The 21678-nt window shown below is 42.3% G+C and overlaps 1 protein-coding gene across 35 annotated transcripts in view; it reads left to right on the top strand.

Annotated features, from left to right (window-relative positions):
- Window positions 1-21678, top strand: part of MBTPS2 (membrane bound transcription factor peptidase, site 2) — a 62921-nt gene that overhangs the window by 38750 nt on the left and 2493 nt on the right. For 31 of the 35 annotated variants that reach the window (XM_077927457.1, XM_077927451.1, XM_077927440.1 and 28 more), the window contains 9 exons: window positions 5932-6080; window positions 6837-6975; window positions 8206-8309; window positions 9756-9883; window positions 12941-13059; window positions 14216-14396; window positions 16255-16349; window positions 18182-18383; window positions 19778-19853. In XM_077927457.1, coding sequence (XP_077783583.1) covers window positions 5932-6080; window positions 6837-6975; window positions 8206-8309; window positions 9756-9883; window positions 12941-13059; window positions 14216-14396; window positions 16255-16349; window positions 18182-18383; window positions 19778-19853 — 1193 coding nt within the window. Of the gene's footprint in view, window positions 1-2351; window positions 2427-4176; window positions 4392-4613; window positions 4742-5361; window positions 5398-5931; window positions 6081-6836; window positions 6976-8205; window positions 8310-9755; window positions 9884-12940; window positions 13060-14215; window positions 14397-16254; window positions 16350-18181; window positions 18384-19777; window positions 19854-21678 lie in introns of those variants that run through there. The other 4 variants (XM_028727509.2, XM_028727505.2, XM_028727507.2 and 1 more) reach the window with 4 other exon arrangements.

Raw genomic sequence — 21678 nt, 5'->3', positions numbered from 1 at the left:
CTCACAGAGAAGATGTGTATCAATAGATATTAACTACAGTAGTGGAAAGGAATCTATGTGTTTACAGGCAGTGCGTCACTGAGTACCAAATGCTGGGAGATAAACAGGAAATAGCTGTCCTCTTCATCCATCTAATCTCTCAAATGTTCCTGCTGCAGGACACAAAATTCTGGTCTATCAATCAAGGCAATCACGGTGTTATATAAATTTTAGCAGTTGATTGAAAAGGTCAACAGATGCAACATCAGTAGTTGTTTGTTGTGTCCATACTAACTCTGGTGAACAAACAAAGCACTTCGTCTTGGTCTGTTGTTACATAACACAACAACAAGTTTGTCTTGTAAGACTTTTGTGAACTTTTATTACAATAAACTCTATATCATCATCATCACATTTTAATATACAAAGAAATATTATGTGCAGGTAATATCCAGTGTTTCTTTTCTGGGGGTACTCAAGGGTACGCAGTACTGTCACACCCCCCCCCCCCACGTTAAAAGTGTGGCACTTACTGTAACAACTTCATGGTGAGTACCACACCTTCCTTCCTTCCTTTTTTTAAAAAAACACTGGTAATATCCATGGTGTGGATATTGAACTCCATATATTTTTAATAAAAATTATCTTCTTTCAAAGCCTATTTTCACAGTGCATACAGCTCACTAACTTCAGTTTTGTGATTCCGAACAATTTTTACTTCAGTCTCTAAGAAATTTTAGTCAGGTGTGGGATTACAGCCTAAATTGTGTAACTTGACATTTGTTTTTATCTCCCCTACCCCCCACTCTCACCTCTGAGCCTGTCTCAGCATTCAGCATATGTTTTGATACACTCTGGTTATGTCAATTTTTAAAAAAGCAAAAGTTGGTTCTTAAGAAACCCACCTTTTATAGGATTTAAGATACCACTTTGCAAATGAAAATATGGCAATGTGTTTCTGGGAGGGCAAATCTTCAGCTCAGGCTCTGCAGAAAACAGGAGATATCAGTGCCAGATTTACAGGTACAGTGGTACCTCGGGTTAAGTACTTAATTTGTTCCAGAGGTACGTTCTTAACCTGAAACTGTTCTTAACCTGAAGCACCACTTTAGCTAATGGGGCCTCCTGCTGCTGCCATGCCGCTGGAGCATGATTTCTGTTCTCATCCTGAAGCAAAGTTCTTAACCTGAGGTACTATTTCTGGGTTAGCGGAGTCTGTAACCTGAAGTGTATGTAACCCGAGGTACCACTGTATATGCAGTTTGTGTACAGTTAGGCCCCTGTGTTACTGAGGACCCCCACAAATTATTAGTACACATTGTTAGCTGTGAGGATACATTTGAAACATGAAAATAATGAGCTGCCATAGCTGAATCCTAGTATTTTAGTTTGTTGCTTTGTTTCTACTCTTCATTTCTCCTACTCCCTGATTAAAGTCAATGGACCTAGGTCCATTAGGGCAGAGGTTTCCAAAAGGATTCCTGTGAAGACCTTCAATGGTGGCCCTGAAGAGGGGTGGAAGAGTGAGCTTTCAATAGGAAAAAAAAAGTCTCTAGCCTTTCTGGAAATAAAGTTATGAAGTACAATGTACAGGTACCCTTTTAAGTCATTTCCGTTAAACGAGTCAGCCTGACTGCTCCTGCAAGTCAGGGTTTTTTTTTTAGTTTTTAGTCTATCAGTGAAGTCACAGCTGTGAATGAAAAGTGAGTTGTTTGGTCACCAAGCAATGGGAATTCCTGGGGTCCTAGCAAGGCCACATTGTAGAGATTGTACCAGGGCCCATGCCAGCAGAGCCAAAAGGCACTGAGCTCCCCCCCCCCTTTTTTTTTTTTAAGTAAGTCTTTTGCTCTTCTAGACAGAAAGTTATGAAGTATAATGTGCAGGCAACCTCCTAAATGTGGGTCATCAACCTGACAGAGGCAGAGGGCCTATAATAATGTTTCTTCTAACTCTGCAACACAGAGCACTTGTGGAGTTGAAAGGGCCCATCCACTTTCAACTCCAGCTGGCTATGATGCTAGCTCCTCCCCTTAATTGCTGAAGGAAGGGTTTTCCTGGGCAGCTGCTGTGGGTCAATATTAGAGAGGAGAGGAAAAGGTAGGATAGTTGCAACCTCTCTGGATTTTTGGAAGATGTGAGGATGCAGGAAGCAGTAAGGCTTTTTCCTGATTAATCCAATTGTAGGGGGGGGGGGGTTGAGGGGGGGAGGGGGGAAGCACTCATTTCAGAGGCATCATGATCACCACCCTTTCTTCCTGTCTGGCCTACGGCAGGGATAGATCCCAGATTGTTTGGGGAGGTGAGGGGAGCACAGTACAAAGGCAGAAACAGGGTCAACATCATCTCATTTTGACAAAATCTTGTTTAATTAGGTGAAGGAACAGGGGCACCCCAAAGAGCTGTGCACAGCACCCCACGGACCATAAATCCACTATTGGGAGGATAAGGTAGGTAACGTGCATGTGACGTGCTGGAATGTAGTTTATAAACAGAAGGCTGAAGCTGCAAACCTGTGCCCATTTACCTGGAAGCAAGTCCCATATACTCTTGCTCCTGAGTAAATATGCATAGAGCAGCGCTGCAAGGCTGAAATCCTAAACACAGGGAGCACCTTCACCCAACACAGCATTATCAGTTTATTTAACAAGCCTATGAGGCTGGAGGCGACACAGTAAGTTTCATGACTGAGTAGGCATTTGAGCAAGGATTCTTGTCCCAGCCCAGCCACTGCACCAGGTTGGTTCAAAGCAGGCCTTTATCTCAACTAAACATGTTTTAACGTTATGTTGCATATGGGTAGCAATCCCGAGCCTCATATGCTAGAGCGCCAGGGCTTCTCTTGGGAAATATAGTTCCAAGGACAAGGCCCTAGCCTACGCCCACATTGTCGACACCGTCACAAAACTACGATTCCCAGGATCCATTGGAAACCTCAATCGGGGTAGCTGTTGATTGGCCCGGCACTGTGCCAATCAGCGCGCAGGAAAATGAAGCGGGCTGCTCCGCCTCTAGCCAGATCAGGTTCAACGGTGGGCGGACGCGAAAGAAGGGGCTTTATTGGATTCCTTGCTTTTGATTGACGTGGGCAAGTTACTGTACTTTAAAAATGAACGTGTTCAGAAGAGCTCACCACCTCCGGCATTCCTAGGAAGCGCTAAATTTGAAAGAACTGCTTCCTTGAAAGAATAATAATCAGCAACGTCACTTTCGTTTATTGTAAATCAGATGGATAATTAATTCCCTTTTGCTCCCTCTGCAAATTCATTTCTCAACCCGCAACATGATCCAGGCACGCGCACGCCCTCGAGCAAGAGGGCGCCGTTTCCCTTTGTTTCCGGGGCAGCAGCCCGGTAAAATGTTAGTTTGGAACCTGCACTTGGGGTTCGTGGAGTCCAATCTTAAAGAAACAGAAAAGAGGCTAGGAGTCAGTGACTGTTTTTTTGTCTTTGTCTGACAGCTGCTGTGCTTTTAAAATGCCCCACGACGAGTCCCGGCAGGCAAAAATAAAAATCAGCCGATCTAAAGATGGCAAATGCTCCCCCTTTTAATAATTGATGTGCCTTAGACCTGTAGATTTTAAATATTTAGCTAATCATCTCCTAACAAAACCCCTTTTTGCTCATTTGACATCACAGATTGAGGGGGATGATGATGATGATTAAATGCCCAGCAGATAGAAATTTATCAGGTTTAGCCTCCTCGCCACTATATTTTGACAAGGGAGCGGTTATTCCTGCTGCATTTCTGCCTGTGACACACCCTGAAAGCATGCAAACTCCTTAAATCCACTCTCCGGTATAGAACTAGGCATAGCTTGTAATATCCTGGGCGAGGGGCAACAAAAAGGCGACGATTTGTTCCTTTGTCTTTGTTATTTTACTTTCGTCACTCGGCTTTTAAAGTCAAGAGCCTCACCGGGAACTATCCCAAAATGTATGAACAGGGCAAAGAAAAGAACAGAACAATCAACCTTTATATAGATTTTCTTGACTCTTTTTTTTTTTTAAGGAGAGCGCTGTTATCGCAAAGTGCTGCACCCGAAGGAAGTTTGCTTTTAGTTTTATATACAGTTCTGTATATTACTTATACTTCCCTCGCACAGGGAGAATTCCACCACTTGCAAATGGGAACCCGAAGTGTTGATAGACGTGCTTAGGAGGGGAATGTGATGCTCAGCACGCGGCACGTGTTTTCCGGGTGCTGCATCCGGAAGCCTCCTGCTCAAGAAATGTGCTTGGTGCGCGGTGGTTCCGTGTGACGCTTTGTTCCGGAGTGTAAAGGGATTAATTTTTTTGCTTGGCTCGTTTTGCTGGTTTCGTGTCGTTTCTGCTGCTGACATGATCCCGATGCCCGTGGTGGTTTGCGTGCTGGGGGGCTGGTGTGCCGTATACCTGGCCGACACCGCATTGAAGGTGAGAGGGGCGCTTTCCCAGCCTCGGTTGCTAGAGAAGGAATTTTTATGGGAATTGTAGAACGATACTTGCTTAAGGCTAGAGAAAGAGGAAACTCTATGGATGGTGCAAATATAGGACTATAGTGGCATCCCGAACGATTGCAATACGCCTTCCTTCCCGTAATCTAAAGTCTAGATTTTGCACGCACACACTCGAATGCCTCCGTGCACACGCTCCGTCACTAGGGGGCGTGTAATGCGGGAGTTGCTGAAATGAAAGGCGATTTACGGATATAGGAGTGATTCTTCCAATTTCTCCCGCGACAGAGCCCTTAACTGCTGCAAGAAGGCCAGGCAGAAATTCAGCAGGTGCAGCTGTCCAGTGCCTTTCCTGTTCAATGCTTGCCTGTCGTGCAGCTTATAGAGGCACAAGAGAAATAAGACTGATTGTTCAAGTCTTGGGATACGCTCTTTTTCCTACAGATGAAATCCCGGTCCACCATGCTTTTGCATTTTTACCCACCATGCCTCTCTTCACACGGAGTCGGGAATCTGTATCCAAGCTCCCTGTTTATGCCATAGCTGTCAACGTTTCCCTTTTCTTGCGAGGAATCCTATTCGGAATAAGGGAATTTCCCGTTAAAAAAGGGAAACGTTGACAGCTATGGTTTACGCCCATTGTGCACAGGAAGCAGAGTTGCACAGGGGCCTATCCATAGTCTATATACACTGGATTTTGTTTTGTTTGTAGTGTACAGACCACACAGATTCCTGTGCATGTTGAGGATTTAGGTGTGTAGGTAGAGGGAGACAGATGTTGTACTCCATGTCTGCATAGGATGTAGACACACAGCATGAGAGCCAGTGTGGTATAATGGTTAGTGTGCCGGACTATGACCTGGGAGACCACGGTTCAAATCCCCACCCAGCCATGAAGCTTACTGGGTGACCTTAGCCAGTCACTAAACTATCAGCCTAATTTCCTGCGCAGGGTTGTTGTAAAGATGAACTCCTTGAAAGAAAAGGTGATACATATATGTAATAGATAAATAAAATAAGTGATACTAGTAGCACATTGTAGTAAATGATTCTGTGATTTGCTGTTCACTCTTGGACTCTAGCAGTTACTGATTTTTCTATCTTTTAAGAAGTGTGCCTTGTCGTCTTTTTGAAAAGTTATGTTTTTAACTTTAATTTTGGAAGTGAGTTTCATAGATGGGGTGTGTGACACCATATTTATATGTGTGTCTGACTCCCCACACCGCCGCATTGGCTTAGGTTCAATGTATGTTAGACTAAAGCTAATGATGTGTAAAATTGTACAGCTGTGTCTGTCCATGAGCTCTAAGGGTATACAGCTGTAACTGTTGTTTATTTTTACCTGACCTAAAGAACAGCCCATCCTTGGAGTGGGAGAGTACAAACAGAGCTAACAAATGCAACATGGACAGCGGGGGGACAAATCAGCACAAAATAAAATGTGAAGGCTGCAATAGAGATCCCTGAAATACTCCTGTGAAATACCTTCTATGTCTCACTGTTTTTTCCTTCTGTTACAGTCATCTTCCTCCCTGAAAACATCTTACGAAGACTGGCTCACATACTATGGTCTAACCATCTCTCCGTTTCACATGCGATGGCAGACGGCGCTCTTCAACCGCCTGTTTTACAACTGGGGAAGATGGAAGCCCAGACTTCTTTATCTATGGTATTGTTTTAGAACTATAATTCAGGCTTTAGTGAGACAATTACTGGAAATTCTTTTGTATCCTGCTAGTAATAACAGTTACCATTCTGAGACTGATTGCTTACACAATATTTTATAGCTAAATAGAATAGCCTTTTGTTTTAGACTTGAATAGCCTTTTTATGTGTGTATGTGACTTGTATCACATGCAGCAGATGCATGCTGCTGGTATTGAAGACTTAGGAGTGATAAGGCATGGGATGGGACACCTCAGGCCCGGGGTCCAAATGCGCTCCTCCAAGTCCCTCTATCTGGTCTTTGGGACACACACCTTTCTGAGCTCTGTTTTACATCACCATCTCTGCTTTACATCTTCCTGGAGTGTTTTTGCTTGGCTGGATTGTGTTCTGGTACTCTGATAATGCTTTTTGCTTGTCTAGATGGAAGCTAGAGAGTGTGAAGAAACTAGATTAGTGTAGAAAGGTAAAATTTCACATGTGTTGTTCTGTCCACTCTAACCCCGCACCCCACAAGCTTGCCCAGAAGGGAAATGCGACCTTTGGGCTAAGAAGATTCTACACCCCTGTGGCTAAATAATGAATGTACTGGTTGGGCTTGCCAAATTGGTCTTGGCATCTATGTTGAGGATGGAAGCAGGGCTTCAGTTCCCACTAGTGTACTCTCATTGGTGTTTGGACAGTTCCAACAAAGCATCATCACAGTTTAGGAGTCCACTACTGAGATTATATTATGACAGCATTTCTGCCTTCATTTCAGGTTTAGTGCGGGAATGTTTTTTGGCATAGCTGCTATGTTTGGTTCTGTTATTCTCCTTGGGAAGACACTGATGCAGACACTCTCTCAGATGCTAAGCGAAGGGCCTGCCGGCCAGAATGATCAGATGCTGCAAGTTGTGGTGAGTTTTATTGCTCTACTTATAATTTAAGCATTGGACTGTAATCTTAAACCAATACCTCCAAAGAAGGCATTTCCTATTCAATAGAAGGTGTCTCCAAACCTAGCATTGTAAAATACATATATAATTTTACTTAAAACTGTTTCTAGATCACCTTGCCAAGGTGGCTTATAATAGCTGAAAATACAATGTGAATCAAACACAGAATTAAGAATAGTAGTCCAGAGTGGGGAGCACTTTATTCAACAAGGGCAATCCTTAAAAAATAAATAAATAAATAAAGGTACTAGCTATGATGCAAAGCTGAGCACCTGTGGAGAGGACCGTACCACAATTTTGGAGTAGCTGATGTAAAAGCCCTACCTTTATGTGTCCAAATGCATCCCTTTCAAATAATTTATGTACATTCTTATTTATGTACATGCCACCTTATACGTACCTATATGAGCATAAGTGCCATTCAACCCAGTGGGGCTTACCTCTTGGTAGACATGTATAGAACTGTAAGGTTGCTTGTGGAGTTACTAAGACATGGGAATTAAGGATACACTCCATATGTTGTCTTATTTGCCATCACAACAAGTATGCAACACTACAATGAATGCTGAATGATAAAATAGGAGCTACATTTTTTACGACTATGCCTTCTACCAGGACATGTTTCACAGATGAAACATGATTTTCTGTGGTCTTGTGGAGTTACCACTTGGCTTGAGGAAAAGCACATTCTTGCCGTTTTATGAGAGAGGCCTGCTCAGAAATGATGGAGAGCACCATGCTTTTGGCAAGCTTCAAACAACCACTGTGAGGTTTGCTGGTAGGCCAAAGCAGTAGATTTTGTTGGGCCCAGTCTTCTCTGCAGGCTTGAAATTCGGAATGGCACAATTCTGTTTTAGGGTAAGGAACTAACTGGAGAATGCTTGGATGTTTATTATTATAGGCTTCCTGTAGTTTCCACATAGACAGAGCCAGTGATGTAGCATGAGAACCAGTGTGGTATAATGGATAAAGTTAAGGAATTGGGACAGGAAGGCCTGGGCTGGAGTTAGTGACATTGAGCCCTATCCCCACATATATCCATATAACCTACCTCACAGGATTTTTGTGAGGATAAAAGTGGGGTAACTTGCACATAAGCTTCCCTGAGCTCCTTGAAGAGAAAGGTGGGACATAAGGGCCTGTCTTTGCCTTGCTTGCTATCCTGTATCTTCTTGTGTCTTGTGAAAACAGGTGCCTGGTGTAAATCTTCCCATCAGCCAGCTGTCCTATTTCTTCACAGCTATCCTTATCAGCGGCGTCATACATGAAGTTGGCCACGGGGTGGCAGCTATCCGGTAATGCAATCCACTTTTTCCTGAACTTTGTGATGAGAAAAGTTTCTGGAGGATTTAATTACGTGTGAATATGATACCAAGTGAGCTTATAGTGAGCATATACTTAACCTCCCCTCATTCGAAATGAGATTCAGCAAGGGGATGAGGTGATAGAGAACTGCAGTCTTTGAAATTAGTTTCAGAGGTGGATATCCACAAGCTTCCTTTTTCCAAACATCCTTGGGACACTTGTGTAAAGCCTTCAGTACAGTTAACCCCAATTGCTCCTAGTAGGCCCTGAAGCTTCATGAGGTAAATTGGAAAGACCAGTCATTGTGTGGACAGCTGCAGTGAAACATGGCAGCCCAAACTCTGCAGAGCCAGCTTCTGGCTGTTCTCTTTTTCAGTTTTCAACACCTGCTGTGAGCCTGATAGGACAGGGATTACTTCTGCTATTAATAAAAGGGGATCTGGCCCAGAGTAATGAATCATCTCCTTCCTTCATTAATCTCCTTCAATCACACCTCTTAACTCTCAGGTTCTCAGGAGTCTCCTTATTCTTTCTGCCACCCCCTTTACCTTATTGACACATTTAAAGTTGTTGTTCCACCTTTCTCTCTTAAAATCCACCCTCTGTCCAGAGAGTTGGTGCAGAGACTGAGCTGTGAAGTCTCTTGTTCAACACTTGCCTCTGCCTTGAGATGACTAGGCAAGCTGCACTTTCTCATGTACAACATTATAATACTAATGTGCCTTACAGGGCTGTTGTAAGGACTGGAAGGCTGCCTATTAATTTATTTGGTATGTTTCTATCCCACCTTTCCTCCAGGGAACTCAAGGTGGCATACATTTTTTCCTCACAATAACCCTGTGAGGTAGGCTAGGCTGAGAGACTGTGACTGGCCCAAGGTTGCCCAGTGAGCTTGATGGTAGGGTTAGGATTTGAACTGTGCTCTCACAAGTTCTAGTCCAACACTCAGACCACAGCACTACACAGGCTACTGGACCAGGTTCAAGCTGTTAATATTAGCTTACAAGGCCCTATAGAATTCAGGGCCAGGTTACCTGAGGGAACACTTTCTCCCATAGAGACTTGTAGGGTCACTGCAATCAAGATATGCCACATCTTGCAGGTGTCCAGATGGCAACAACCAGGAAGAGAGCCTATTTAGTGGTGGTGCCCATACTCTGGAATCACCTCCAGCTCTCCCAGAATGCATCAACTATTACAATTTTGATTCATGCTGAAGACCTTTTTGTTTTCCTGGGCTTTTTGCTTACCTTTATGGTTTTTATGTTTATCTGGCTACTGATTGTTTTCTAATTTTAATCATAATTGCATATTTGTTTGTATATCTTATGACTGTACACTGCCTGGAAAACCTTGCCTGACAGGCAGTATGCAAATATTTTTTAATAAATAATTGATTCAGTGTTACACATTTGTTTTATCCCCGTTTCTTTTAGAGAGCAGGTTCGATTCAACGGATTTGGAATCTTTATATTTATTGTTTATCCAGGGGCGTTTGTTGATCTGTTCACCACCCACTTGCAACTCATTTCCCCAATCCAGCAGCTGAGAATATTTTGTGCAGGTAAAACAACTTTCCCTTTTGTTAACGTATAACATAAATTGTGCTGTGTGTTCCTTACAACATTTCGGTGTTGCAGATAGAAACTGGAAGTGCCTGGTAGAGCAGTGGAGGATGAGTTGTTTAGTTATCACATAAGCCTATAGCCTTGGAGCTGTTCAAAGTCTTTTGGAACTGAGGTGTGCAAAGATAATACTTACCTGATCATGAAGGAGGTTTTCCCAGGGTGAGGCTCATCCATTGCACTGCAGGTGTGCTGCCCCCTGTGATTTCCCCAAATGCGGGAAACTCAACTGCATTTAAAAAAGTAAAAGAAAAAAAGATGTGCAAAAATATCTTGAGCAGAGATGTAGAGGTTTGTGTTGCCAAGCAATGAGTCTGGCCTAATCCAACAGCAGGTGTGCATGTACATAAGCATTCCCTAACCAGGTGCCCTGCAAATTCTCTAGCAGGATGGAAGCTGTAGCCCTAAATATCTGATGTAGATAGTATTTTCTGTGAGTATGCAAGCTGCAACAAATTGGCAATGTGTCTATATAGAGCTTTCCTGCCCCCACTTCCGCAGTGAATCAAGGGATCCTACGTAGCAGTAACCTGCTGTGCTGATCAGGTTCCTTCCATCTTCTCCCAGGTGGGCTGAAAATCTAGTTGTTTCTTTCTTCCCTCCCACTGATTATCTGTTAGGTGGATAGAGGCTGGAACTAAATCTAGATCTCAGGGCTCATAAATCTCTAGATTGGGCTGTGTACTCACACTCCTTCAAGCTTAATACATCGGGGTCTGTAATCGAAGGTACTGGAGTTGTCAACAACACATGCATCTTAGCACTACAAGAACAATCATGCCAGCAATGGGTTGTTGTTTAAGAAAAGCGGGCAGATGTATAGTGGAATAACAATCTGTCTTGCTAATTGAAATAGACTGTTAAGAGCAAAAATTGTGTGTTGGGATGGCTTCAGATGGAAAATAAGATGGCTCAATCACCCATTTAATTTGAGCGTTCATGGATATTTTGCTTACGAGCAAGAGGATTAGCGTTCTGGCTAAATTTATGTGCCAATTTAGTTTTAAGCCAGATGTGATTTAAAACACTCTAAGGAGAAGAATATTATTATTAAAGCCAGCTAGTAATGGAAATGTAGACAAACCCTTAGCTACACGATTATAAACAGGCTGGTTTGTTTTACTTTCTTCACGGCAACTCAAAAGCCTCAAGGAAATCCAAAGAAATGAAAACTGGGATTGAAGTGCAAGGATGATGTAAAAACACATTCATAGCAAGCATCTGTCATCAGGTTTAATTACTTTTGGCTTCTGCAATAACTTGTTGGTTGAAATGTGAAATAAGAATTACACCTCCGGTCAGGCAAAATGTTCTATGAAAAAGAAAGACATACCAAAGTGGTATGTGGGTTTGGCTGTGTTGACAGTTCACAATTCATGTCCAGGGTGTGGGATGATGATGTGGAGACTTGCTCCTTCATAAAAGCTTTTTTCTTTTCTTTTGCAGAACTATATTTGCAAAAAGAAATTACTGAGCAATCTCCCCCCCCCCCCATAGAGCAAGGATGGCTAACCCCTGGCTTTACAGATCATCTGCAGGAGCGTCATTAGTCATGTCCTGAGCTGTCAAGGCTCATTTGACAATAACATCAAACTGAAACAGTAGTGTTAATGGCCCAATCCTGTGGAATACTCTGCCAACAGAGATTCGGCAGGTGCCTTCTGTGCCAACTTCCCCGATGAAACTTTTCTATTCTGTCAGGAGATTAAGAATGTATCTTTCCATAGTAGCTAATTTCTGATTTTAACTTTTTAATTTGGTTTTTATTGCATACCTCTGTGCATAATTTTTGTAAGCCTCTCCGTTGTTGTTTTTTTAATGAATGGTGGTAAATGTTTTGGGCCACAACTCCTGTCATCCCTTAAAATTGTCTGTGCTGGCTTGAGCTGATGGGATGTGGAGCCCAGCAACACCTGCTGGCCACAAGTTTGTCACCTCTGATGTAGAGCCTTACTGCTTATATATAACTTTTGCTACTGCAATTTTGGCACAGTTTCTTGAAAGCAAGCCCAGTTGAAACTGGTAATAGTGATAAAGCACTTAGCAATTACTTATATCTGTTTTCATTTTTTTGCAGTAATATGTATATATTAATTCTCACTTACATGGACAATCTTGTAAAGTAGGATAGTATTGCCCTCTTCGATTACAGATGGGGACTCAGGCTAAAGGTTTGTGACTTGGGTGAGGCGAGAGTTGAACCAATAGTCTTCTGGCTCACACTCCTGGCTGCTACACGAATCCAGCTCTCAAACAGACTCTTATGTCCAAATAATAGTGTGCAGGGTGATCTAGCAACACGTGGCCCTTCTGTATTTGTGCTCCTTGTGTGGCTGGATCAGTTGAGTCTGAAGGAACTAGCTATGGCACCCAAAAGCTATGAAAGCATACTCTTTATTGCGAGTCCTTGCTATCCTTCTGAACAGTGTTCTGCTGACATACTGTGAATCATGTGATCGCTTTTCAAAGGTTAACTTAGGTCTGTTCAGTATTCATTCAGACTTCAATCTTGCCTTTGGGATCCCTTTCACAGACCCCACCTATCGTCATTGCAGCAATGGCCCCTTTGTGTTTGAGGCTGGATTGGTTCCCATTCATTATTTAGTCTTGTGCACTGCTGCTTTGTCCATTGTTTATTAAGAGTGATGCGGCGTTTGCCTTGGAGGTTCTGCCAGGTACAGCCTTAGTCAGGGCTGGCACATTACAGCGCAGTCTTAACCACATCTACCCAGACTTTATGCCTATTGCATTCAATGGTGATTACCCCCATGTAAGTGGGGTTTGGATTGTGTTGCCTTTGTCTTTGAGATCTTAATTTTAAAACCTTCCGTCTTGACATATAACTTGGATGGTTTATTCTTCTCAACAGTTTGTCACTGTAGTAAATTTAGAAGCCAGTTCTAATAAATTAAGAGTCTGTTTCATCTGCTGTTCGTTGCATCGGTAGCCAGTGTGGGTTTTCTTTCTTAACACATACGCTCCTTCTGTCTTTATAGGAGTCTGGCATAACTTTGTGCTTGGAGTTGCAAGTCTTGTGGTCCTCTTCTTCCTGCCAGCTATTCTTTTCCCATTTTATTACACTGGTGCTGGGGCACTCGTCACTGAACTCACAGAGGTAAGAGTCATGAATAACTCAGGATTTAGAAAGAGTCCTCCATAATCTATTAAGTCAAGCCCTGCAGTTCTTTCACTCCTCCCCAAAAGTGTTTGTGCTAGGAAGCTTGATTTTTTGGTGCTGCTGCTTCATGGAGCCCTGGGGCTGGGTGAAATTGCTCATCCCTGTTCCATAATATGGTACTAATTGCTAAATTTTCCATGTTAATTGACCCATTCAAAGTACTCCTTGTCCTAGAGCCAGAAAGGATATGCTGTCGCCACTGGAGCTTCTGTAGAAAATTTGTAGCACCACTAATGATAAGTCCCGATTCAAAGACTATGGACTAGCAGTAGACAGCACAGTGAGACTGCCTCTGGCCAAATTGACCTTGCATACTGGGATGGGCAGGGGCCCGTTGATGGCGCAAGGTGGTGCATTCATGTAATGAAACAATAAAGATTGGGAGATAATCATAGAATCTGGAGTTGGAAAGGATCATAAGGGTCATCTAGTCCAACCCCCTGCAATGCAGGAATCTTTTGCCCCACGTGGGGCTCGAACCCACGACTCCGAGATTAAGAGTCTCATGCTCTACCAGCTGAGCTATAATAAATCAGAAGTAATCATAATTGAAGCAAAGGGCCTGAAAAAGAAGCTCCCAGACAGAAATAGATACACATACATTCCAGTGCAGTCATCGTCACAAGGAAATTTGTCCTTGGCCTAATTTTAAAAAGTTTATTGTTGATACAGCACTTTAGAAAGTTGCTGTGCTTCTTCTGGAAGGCAGGAAATTGTCAAGGTGGGTTTCTTTGGGTCCTTTTGGAGACAGATGGCAGCAAAATGAACCCCGGAATGGACATTTTCACATTAAGGCACTTGGCTAACTGAGATGCATCGATTGCACTGTCTCAACTTTTGTCAAAACTTTTAATTTTTCTTCATATCTTGCGTGATAGCAATTCATGAAATCCAAAGTGTGTATTGACTGTGGTCTGCACACAGCCATAGTCCTATTTTATTCTGTTTTTAGGGAATATTATTTGTTCCCCCTCCCATTAGAGATGTTATTCCTTCTGTATTTTGGAAGAACGGCAAGAGACTGAGAGATCCAGGCACTATTTGGGACAAGGGTGCATACAGGTTTTACAGCTTAATGTTTTATTGCACTTAGGATTCTCCTGCTAATGGGCCCAGAGGGCTTTTTGTTGGTGACCTTGTCACCAGTCTGCAAGACTGCTCAGTTCACAGTGTGGAGGACTGGAATTCCTGCCTGGGAAAGATCTCTCTGAAGCCACAAACAGGCTATTGCATAAAGACATCAGTGCTACAACAGCTAAGCTACCCGTCTAGAGGTATAGTCATTTCTATGTTGTTGGTTGTTGTTGTTATTAGTCATTTTAAGGATGGTAAAAACAAGGCCTTTGGCCATTTTTTTCCTGTTATATCTTGACGCTTTAGTTCTGATGGCTGTCTTGGAATTTGTATTAAGGTATGGGGGTTTATGGCAATATTTTAATCTTGTGACCAGGGTTGGAATGGGGATTATTATATATTTTAATACTATTGTGATGTTGAATTTGTTAGCCACCAGGTTCCATTGAAAATTGGTTTTGGAAATATTTAAGTATCTAAACAAATGCCTATGCATATATCTTGCCTGCCTAGTACATTCTTTCTGTGGCTGCCTGCTTAAGATGGATCAAAGCCAGATAACAAATAGATGAGTAACCCAATCATGTGGTTTTAGTTTCTACAGTGCAAACCTGACAACGGAAGAGTAGCCTAGCCTTGGCGAATGGGGTAGATGCATCTCCCTTTGTCCTGCTCAACATTGGGACATTACTACTGTAGAATAAGGATTTGGCCTTGTAGAGCTGTTTCTAAATTCATAGGCTTCCTAAGTAGCTGATAGGATACTTCATAAAGGGCTATTTCTGGGCTCTTTACACCCCTCATCTGTGCCATCATATTCTCAAAACAGCAGTGATGTTGAAGTCCATCTAAGTGGGTGAACACAATTTGTGGTGGCACAAATTTCGCCCTTTAAGCTGTCTTAGCAGGAGCATCTTATAACTTTGGGCTATGAGGCTAAGTATACTTCTTACACTGCACAAAATGACATTTCACTACTCATTTGTTATCCAAGATCTCCATCACTTCTTTTTCTTTTCTGATGTAGCATCGTGTCAGTTAGAAAATGACAAGAGGGTGTTCCCCATCTCCACCCATCTCTTGTCCTGTATCCACAAGTTCGCTCCTTGAGTTCCTAGGATTTATATATTTTTATGTCTGTGGTGAAAAATGTATAAACTTTAATGACAGTTTTTCATTATGCTGCTGTTATTAATAGCTTTGAGATTCTCCTCAGGCCAAAAAAGATCAGCATAAAACATGAATCTAAATAAATAGAGCCTTTGGGGTTTAAATATTTTGTAGCTGTGCATGTAAAAATACTCAGCAGGCAAATCTGTTACCTATATCCTATGTCTATTTAATGTGCATTGATAAATGTAATTTGATTTAGCTGTGGCTATACCTACAACTTTCTTGCAAACATAGGTTAGTTTTCAGCCAACTTGTCTGTCCATGTGTGTTTGCTAATAACCCTTAGTAACTATAATTTTATAAGGGTTCTGGTTATAACCATTTACAGATCTTTTGCCCTTGCTCAGAATAACAGATCCAAAGGCTCTTGTATGCATCAGTATTAATTCAGCTGAATACTTTAGAATACAGAGAGAGATTCAAAAACAAGGGCTCAAGTGGGTTTGTTCAGCACGATCTCCCAAACTTGGTTTGAGTACCCTTGACAGTATCTAGATCAGGCATAGGCAAACTCCAGCCCTCCAGATGTTTGGGACTACAATTTCCATCATCCCTAGCTAATAAGACCCAGTGGTCAGGGATGATCAGAATTGTAGTCCCAAACATCTGGAGGGCCGGAGTTTGCCTATGCCTGATTTAGATGTTCCAAGTGAACTGTGTTCTTTTCTGTTCAAAAAAAACCTTCACAAAAGTATATGGGAGAAATAACTCCACCATGATTTGATGTCAACATTTCTCACTAAAGCATGAAGCCGTCACAGGGAACTGTGCCTTCTCTGAAGGATAGTGGTGGCCGTTGAGTCTTTTGTTTTTTTTTGCTCGGGAGTACAAATCTAGGAAGCTGTGATTTCTGAAAATCTAATAATGAGTTGTGTTTCTCTTTAGGTTTTAAAAGGCTTGACGGCACTGTTGAATGTTGTAGCAACAACAGCCTCACAGACGTCTGCTTTTCATACAGTAATAACTTAAACGGTCAGTCGGTAAGTTAGCTGTGCAAACTGTCAGATCCAAACATCAATATATATGGTTGACAGGCACCACAAGGTTTGTTTTGAAACATTGGAGTTGGGCTCTTAAACTGAACTTGGCATATTAATCCAGTTGTAAACATATTATCCTCATAACACAATCTGTGTACTTAAGAAACAGAAATAAGGAAGTTGAGCAGTCATATTTCTTCTGTTTACATAACCATTTGAATCCTTTCCTACATGCAAGCAAATTGCAGTGACCTCCTGACACACACGTTTAAGGCCTGAGCTAAGAGAGCTAAATTGGCAGCCATGTAACTAAATTTAAGGGTGGGTACTGGTTTTGAGGGGACGCGGGTGGCCTAGGGCCTAGGGCTTGCCGATCAGAAGGTCAGCGGTTCAAATCCCCGCGATGGGGTGAGCTCCCGTTGCTCAGTCCTAGCTCCTGCCCACCTAGCAGTTTGAATGCATGTCAAAGTGCAAGTAGATAAATAGGTATCGCTCCGGCGGGAAGGTAAACGCCATTTCTGTGCGCTGCTCTGGTTTGCCAGAAGCGGCTTAGTCATGCTGGCCACATGACCCGGAGCTGTACGCCGGCTCCCTCGGCCAATAAAGCAAGATGAGCGCCGCAACCCCAGAGTCGTCTGCGACTGGACCTAACGGTCAGGGGTCCCTTTACCTTTACCGTACTGGTTTTGAAGGTCCTAAGCAGCTTGTGGCCAGGTTTCTAGAGAGAAAGCCTTCTTCCATATGGTCCAGTGCAGCAGCTGTGGCCTGCAAAAGAAGTCCTATTAACCACCTCACAGTCTGCCGTGCCCATAATTACAGTGTTGTAGACTGATTACTTTCTCCACGGTGATAATTACTTTCCAGAACAATTCCTTGTGGAGACCTGGCAAGCTCTAACTGTTGTATGTTTCTGCCAACAATGGAAAATACCTGTTTTACCTGGTTTTACTTGGCCTGGTTACTCTGATCAATATTTTTAACTTTGTTTTATTGCAATATTTTGTTGCTGGGAGTTGTGTGTGTGTGTTTCTAAACTGCCTCGGCATTTCTTTTTAAAATGAAAGATAGTTCATAAATTATTTTAATAAGTAATGTCAAGAAGATCATGTATGCCTATGGGGCTGTAGCTTGGAGCAAGTGGTGATAAAAGGGATATGCATGTCAAAACTAGAATAACTGGTTCACAGCCATTCCCTGAAGTCCAGCTTTGTGTTTGAAGAAGACACATGCAGTGAAAAGTGCTTGTGAACGTGCACATGAAGTGGCTCCCTTATAGGGAAAAGTTTCAGCATTTGGGACTTTTCACTTTAGAGAAAAGGAAAGATGCGACATGATAGAAGTTTATAAACTTACACATGGCAGGGAGAAAGTGGATAGGAAAAAGGCTTTTTTCTCTCTCATAATGTTAGAACTCATGGACATCCAATTAGCTGAATGTTGGAAGATTCAAAACATATAAAAGCAATTATTCACACAGCACATAGTTAAAACTATGGAACTTACTCTGACAGAATGCAGTGATTGCCACAAACTTGGGTTGGTTTGGAAAAGGATCGTACAGATTCATGAAGGAGAAGGCTATCAATTGCTACTAACTAGTTATGATGGCTATTCTCTGCCTCCAAGGTCAGAGGGAGCAATGCTTCTGAACAGCAGTTGCTGGAAGTGACAGGAAAGGCTCTTGTATTCAAATCCCACTTGCTGGTTTTCCACAGGCATCTGGTCGGCCACTGTGAGAACAGGATGCTGGACTAGATGGGCCATTGGCCTGATCCAGCAAGCTCTTCTTCCACTGTTATAGTCTCTACCTGAATGTTTATGTAACATCCCAGGTCCAGTATGCCTGTCTGCCAGCACGGAAAGCTATTGAGGCCAGCCAACTTTGCCGAACCAATACGGATTGCCGGAGGGAGTTTGTTCCAAGTTTGTGTGTGACGCCTTCTCTGGAAAACCAAACTAGGCTTATCCGAGTGAAACATCCACCTCAGATGGATATGCTGTTTGTTGGGCACCCGCTGCATCTCCAGTATACAGGTTGGTATGATTTTGCAGGGAGATTATAAACAAAGCTGAGCTAACTAAACTTCATAGGAAATTTGTTGGCAAGTTGCTGGTGTAGCTTCCGCTGAATCCAGCCACCCCCCACCTTTAGCAGTGCTTTATCTGTGTGATGAGCCTGTTTCTGAGTCAGACTCGAAACTGCGCTCCACTCTTCCTTCCTTTCCTTGAGCAGTTGCAGTAAATGAAGTTATTGGAAGGACCTCAAGGGTCATCTAGCCCAAGCCCCTGCTTCATGTGTTTAAAAAAACTTAGATGTGGCAACATGGAAAAGATTTAAAGTTCTCTAAACTTTAAAGATAGTGGGCTTTATTTTGTAAGCATGCCTTTCATACCTGTTGATTCAAACAATCTTTTTTATACCTGGGGATGCGTAAACAGATAATTGGGCCTAGGTAGGTGGTATGGTTCAGGTATCTGAAAATATTGCTGCCAGATCTTTAGATATGCCCATATCACACTTCCATTTTATTTCCACAGGCTGTCTAAGTTTAACATGCTGTCATTTATTTAAACTAATATCTTTACCCATGACAGGGCCTTCTTGGTGGTGGTTCTTTACTTCTGGAATGCCCTCCCTGGTGAGGGGCATCTGTCTCCCTTGTTATTAATTTCAGGGGGAATTTTAAAACAATTCACCCAGGCTGAAAGATACTGTTCCTGGCAAAGCTGAAATCATTAGCTGGGAAAATACATTATTGTTTTTAGTTGTTCTTAATGCTCTTAAAAATGTTTTTTATATACTTTGTATTTAATTGTGTTGCTTTGCTGCCTTGTTGTTTGCCACCTTGGGCTCCCTTGGGAGGAAGCAGGGATCTAGAAGAAGAAGGAGGAGAAGAAGAGAGCCCTGATTCTGGCAGCAAATCATGTTTTTAATCAGACTTCTCTGAATGCTTAAAGTTTGTACCTTTGGGCTTAAAAACAAATTTCAAAGAGCAGGGATAATCCTCTCAACAATGTAGATTATTCCTCTTCCTACTTTTACCTTCCTTACCATTTCTTCCTAGCTTGAAGTTAAGCTCTGACACCAAACAATTGAGTTGGAATGGAATCCATTTCCTGTTTGTTGCTGCCTTTTCTGCTGTCATAATTGCGTCTGTGGTACTTCAAATAAGAATATTTGCTTTATAGACTTTGATAATAAGAAGTACAATTGCTCAATTGTAAAGTAGCCACAAGCACATCATATGCTTAGGCCTAACGTTCTCATAAAATAGAGCTCATTAATGTATGACTACATTGGCAATAGTATGGGAGAACAAAAGCTATATTTGTCATGAATGCTCAGAAATGAGAGATGTTTGTATTCTGCCAAAATGTTCTTCACTTTCGTAGGCTTGTAAAACTTTCTTTTTTGTTATTCTTTAAAGTGAGTCTCAGCAGTTTTGTACCTCGACACAGCTTCCTCAGTATCGATCTGCCTGTGGTAATGGAAACATTTTGCAAGTATCCTTTGTTATTTGTGTCAGCTTTTCTAGAGAAGACACTGCAAATATCTCTGATACAGAAAAGGACTTTTGAGGACCAAAACAATTTGATTTTTCAAAAAAGAGATTGCTCTTATCTAGGTTGTGTAGATTTAGTTTAGAATTAAAGCTTATTACATTTATACATTGCTTTCCAGTTATGTGAAATATAGTGTTAGATTTTCAGATTCTAATCCTAGCACTTCTGTCCTGTTTTCTGATGTTCCTTTCACACTGCAGTACCTGTTACTTTATTGAACTAAGGATTTGTTACCAGTGTTGTGCTATATTCTGTTTATACCAGTGGTTGTGGTGAGGCACGACAACAAACATCAATGGAGAACATCACTACCCTCCAACCCTATCCTCACATGCATTCCTCTGGTCCCCACGATACCCCCATCCAAAGAGCAAGAAAGGATTGTTTGCCAGTATATCACCTCAATTTTTGTCCCCTTCTATGATTTTCTGGGTTAAAGGGGCTGCAAATGGATTATTTCTGGAACCAATTAACGCAGAAATGAGTGCTGAACTTCTGCTAGTTCCCACTAGATTTCTAGAATTGGCTTTTATGTTGTGTGAAAGCTCAAATATAACATGGAAATTAGAAGTTAGGGGAACATCAGGGCAATGGAATAAACTGCTGTGCGAATGCAACCTAAGAAAATCCTGAGGTGATGTATTCAATGGTTTAAGGGCTGAGAGCCATTGGCAAGTTAAAGATGCTTTAGCTCGACCATTGGTGAGGAGTAAGGAGAGTCCTGCAACTCTGTGCACTGCCTTGTCTGTTTATCATGCTGTAGCAGTGCTCAGTCAAGTAGGGGAACCTGAGGCCCTCCAGATGTTGTTGGACTCCAACTCCCATCATTCCTGACCATTGTCCATGCTGGAGCTCATGGGAATTGGAGTCTGATAGCACCTGCAGGGCCACAGCTCCCCATCACTGCTCTAGCTGCTTTAACTGTGTTGAAGCTGAAGGCTTTCTAAGATTTGACTAAATAATTTGTATATTCATAACTCCCTTAGAAAGGCTGTATCTGTGATGGATAGGCCTGTAGGATGCAAGACACTGCCAAGTCCAGCAGTCTTTCATGCCTATGCTAAATAATGCTTGTGGCTGACAGGTGTAACAAATTATACCCATTAACGTGTTTCACTGCACTTTGCAAATGAGTACCATACTGTGAGCAATATATAAATTTCTCTACATGAATAGGAATGGTATATAGGTTTGGCTGTAAATTAAGTGATGGCCATTTGTTCTTTTGAGGATCATAACTGTGGCATGGAATAGAAATGGTGTGGCCAAACTTCAGCTTTTGGTTTATTTGGATCGGTCTCCCAAGTTAGAAGCACACCCTCATCTATCCTTAAAACAGGGTTCCCCAAACTTGGGTCTCCAGCTGTTTTTGGATTACAGTGCACATTGTCCCTGCCCACTGGCCCTGCTAGCTAGGGATGATGGGAGCTGTAGTCCACAAACAGCTGGAGGCCCAAGTTTGGGGAACCCTGCTCTAGGATGTATGAAATGTGGAATTAGAAATACATACACAGAAGTGAGAGTAGAAATGTTGATATGATAATAGAGCACGTGTGTGCATAAAGCAAGGATAAGGCATGGCTGATCTTTTCATGAAACGGCATACTTGGAGGATGGCAGTGAAACCACCTCATTCCTGTAGCCAAATCTTTAAACTTGCAGTGTTTTCTTGCTGCAATGAGTTTGCGTTTTCCGCTGAGCTCCAATTCAGTAAGTAAGCTGGTCTGGGGGGTGGGGTGGGGTGGGGTGGGAGTCAAATCTTTTA

This window comes from Podarcis muralis, chromosome 4 (genome assembly GCF_964188315.1).
Source record: "Podarcis muralis chromosome 4, rPodMur119.hap1.1, whole genome shotgun sequence".
In the NCBI taxonomy this organism is placed as follows: Eukaryota; Metazoa; Chordata; class Lepidosauria; order Squamata; family Lacertidae; genus Podarcis; species Podarcis muralis.
The sequence above is the reverse complement of the archived record's forward strand: the minus strand, read 5'-3'. Positions and strand labels throughout refer to the sequence as shown.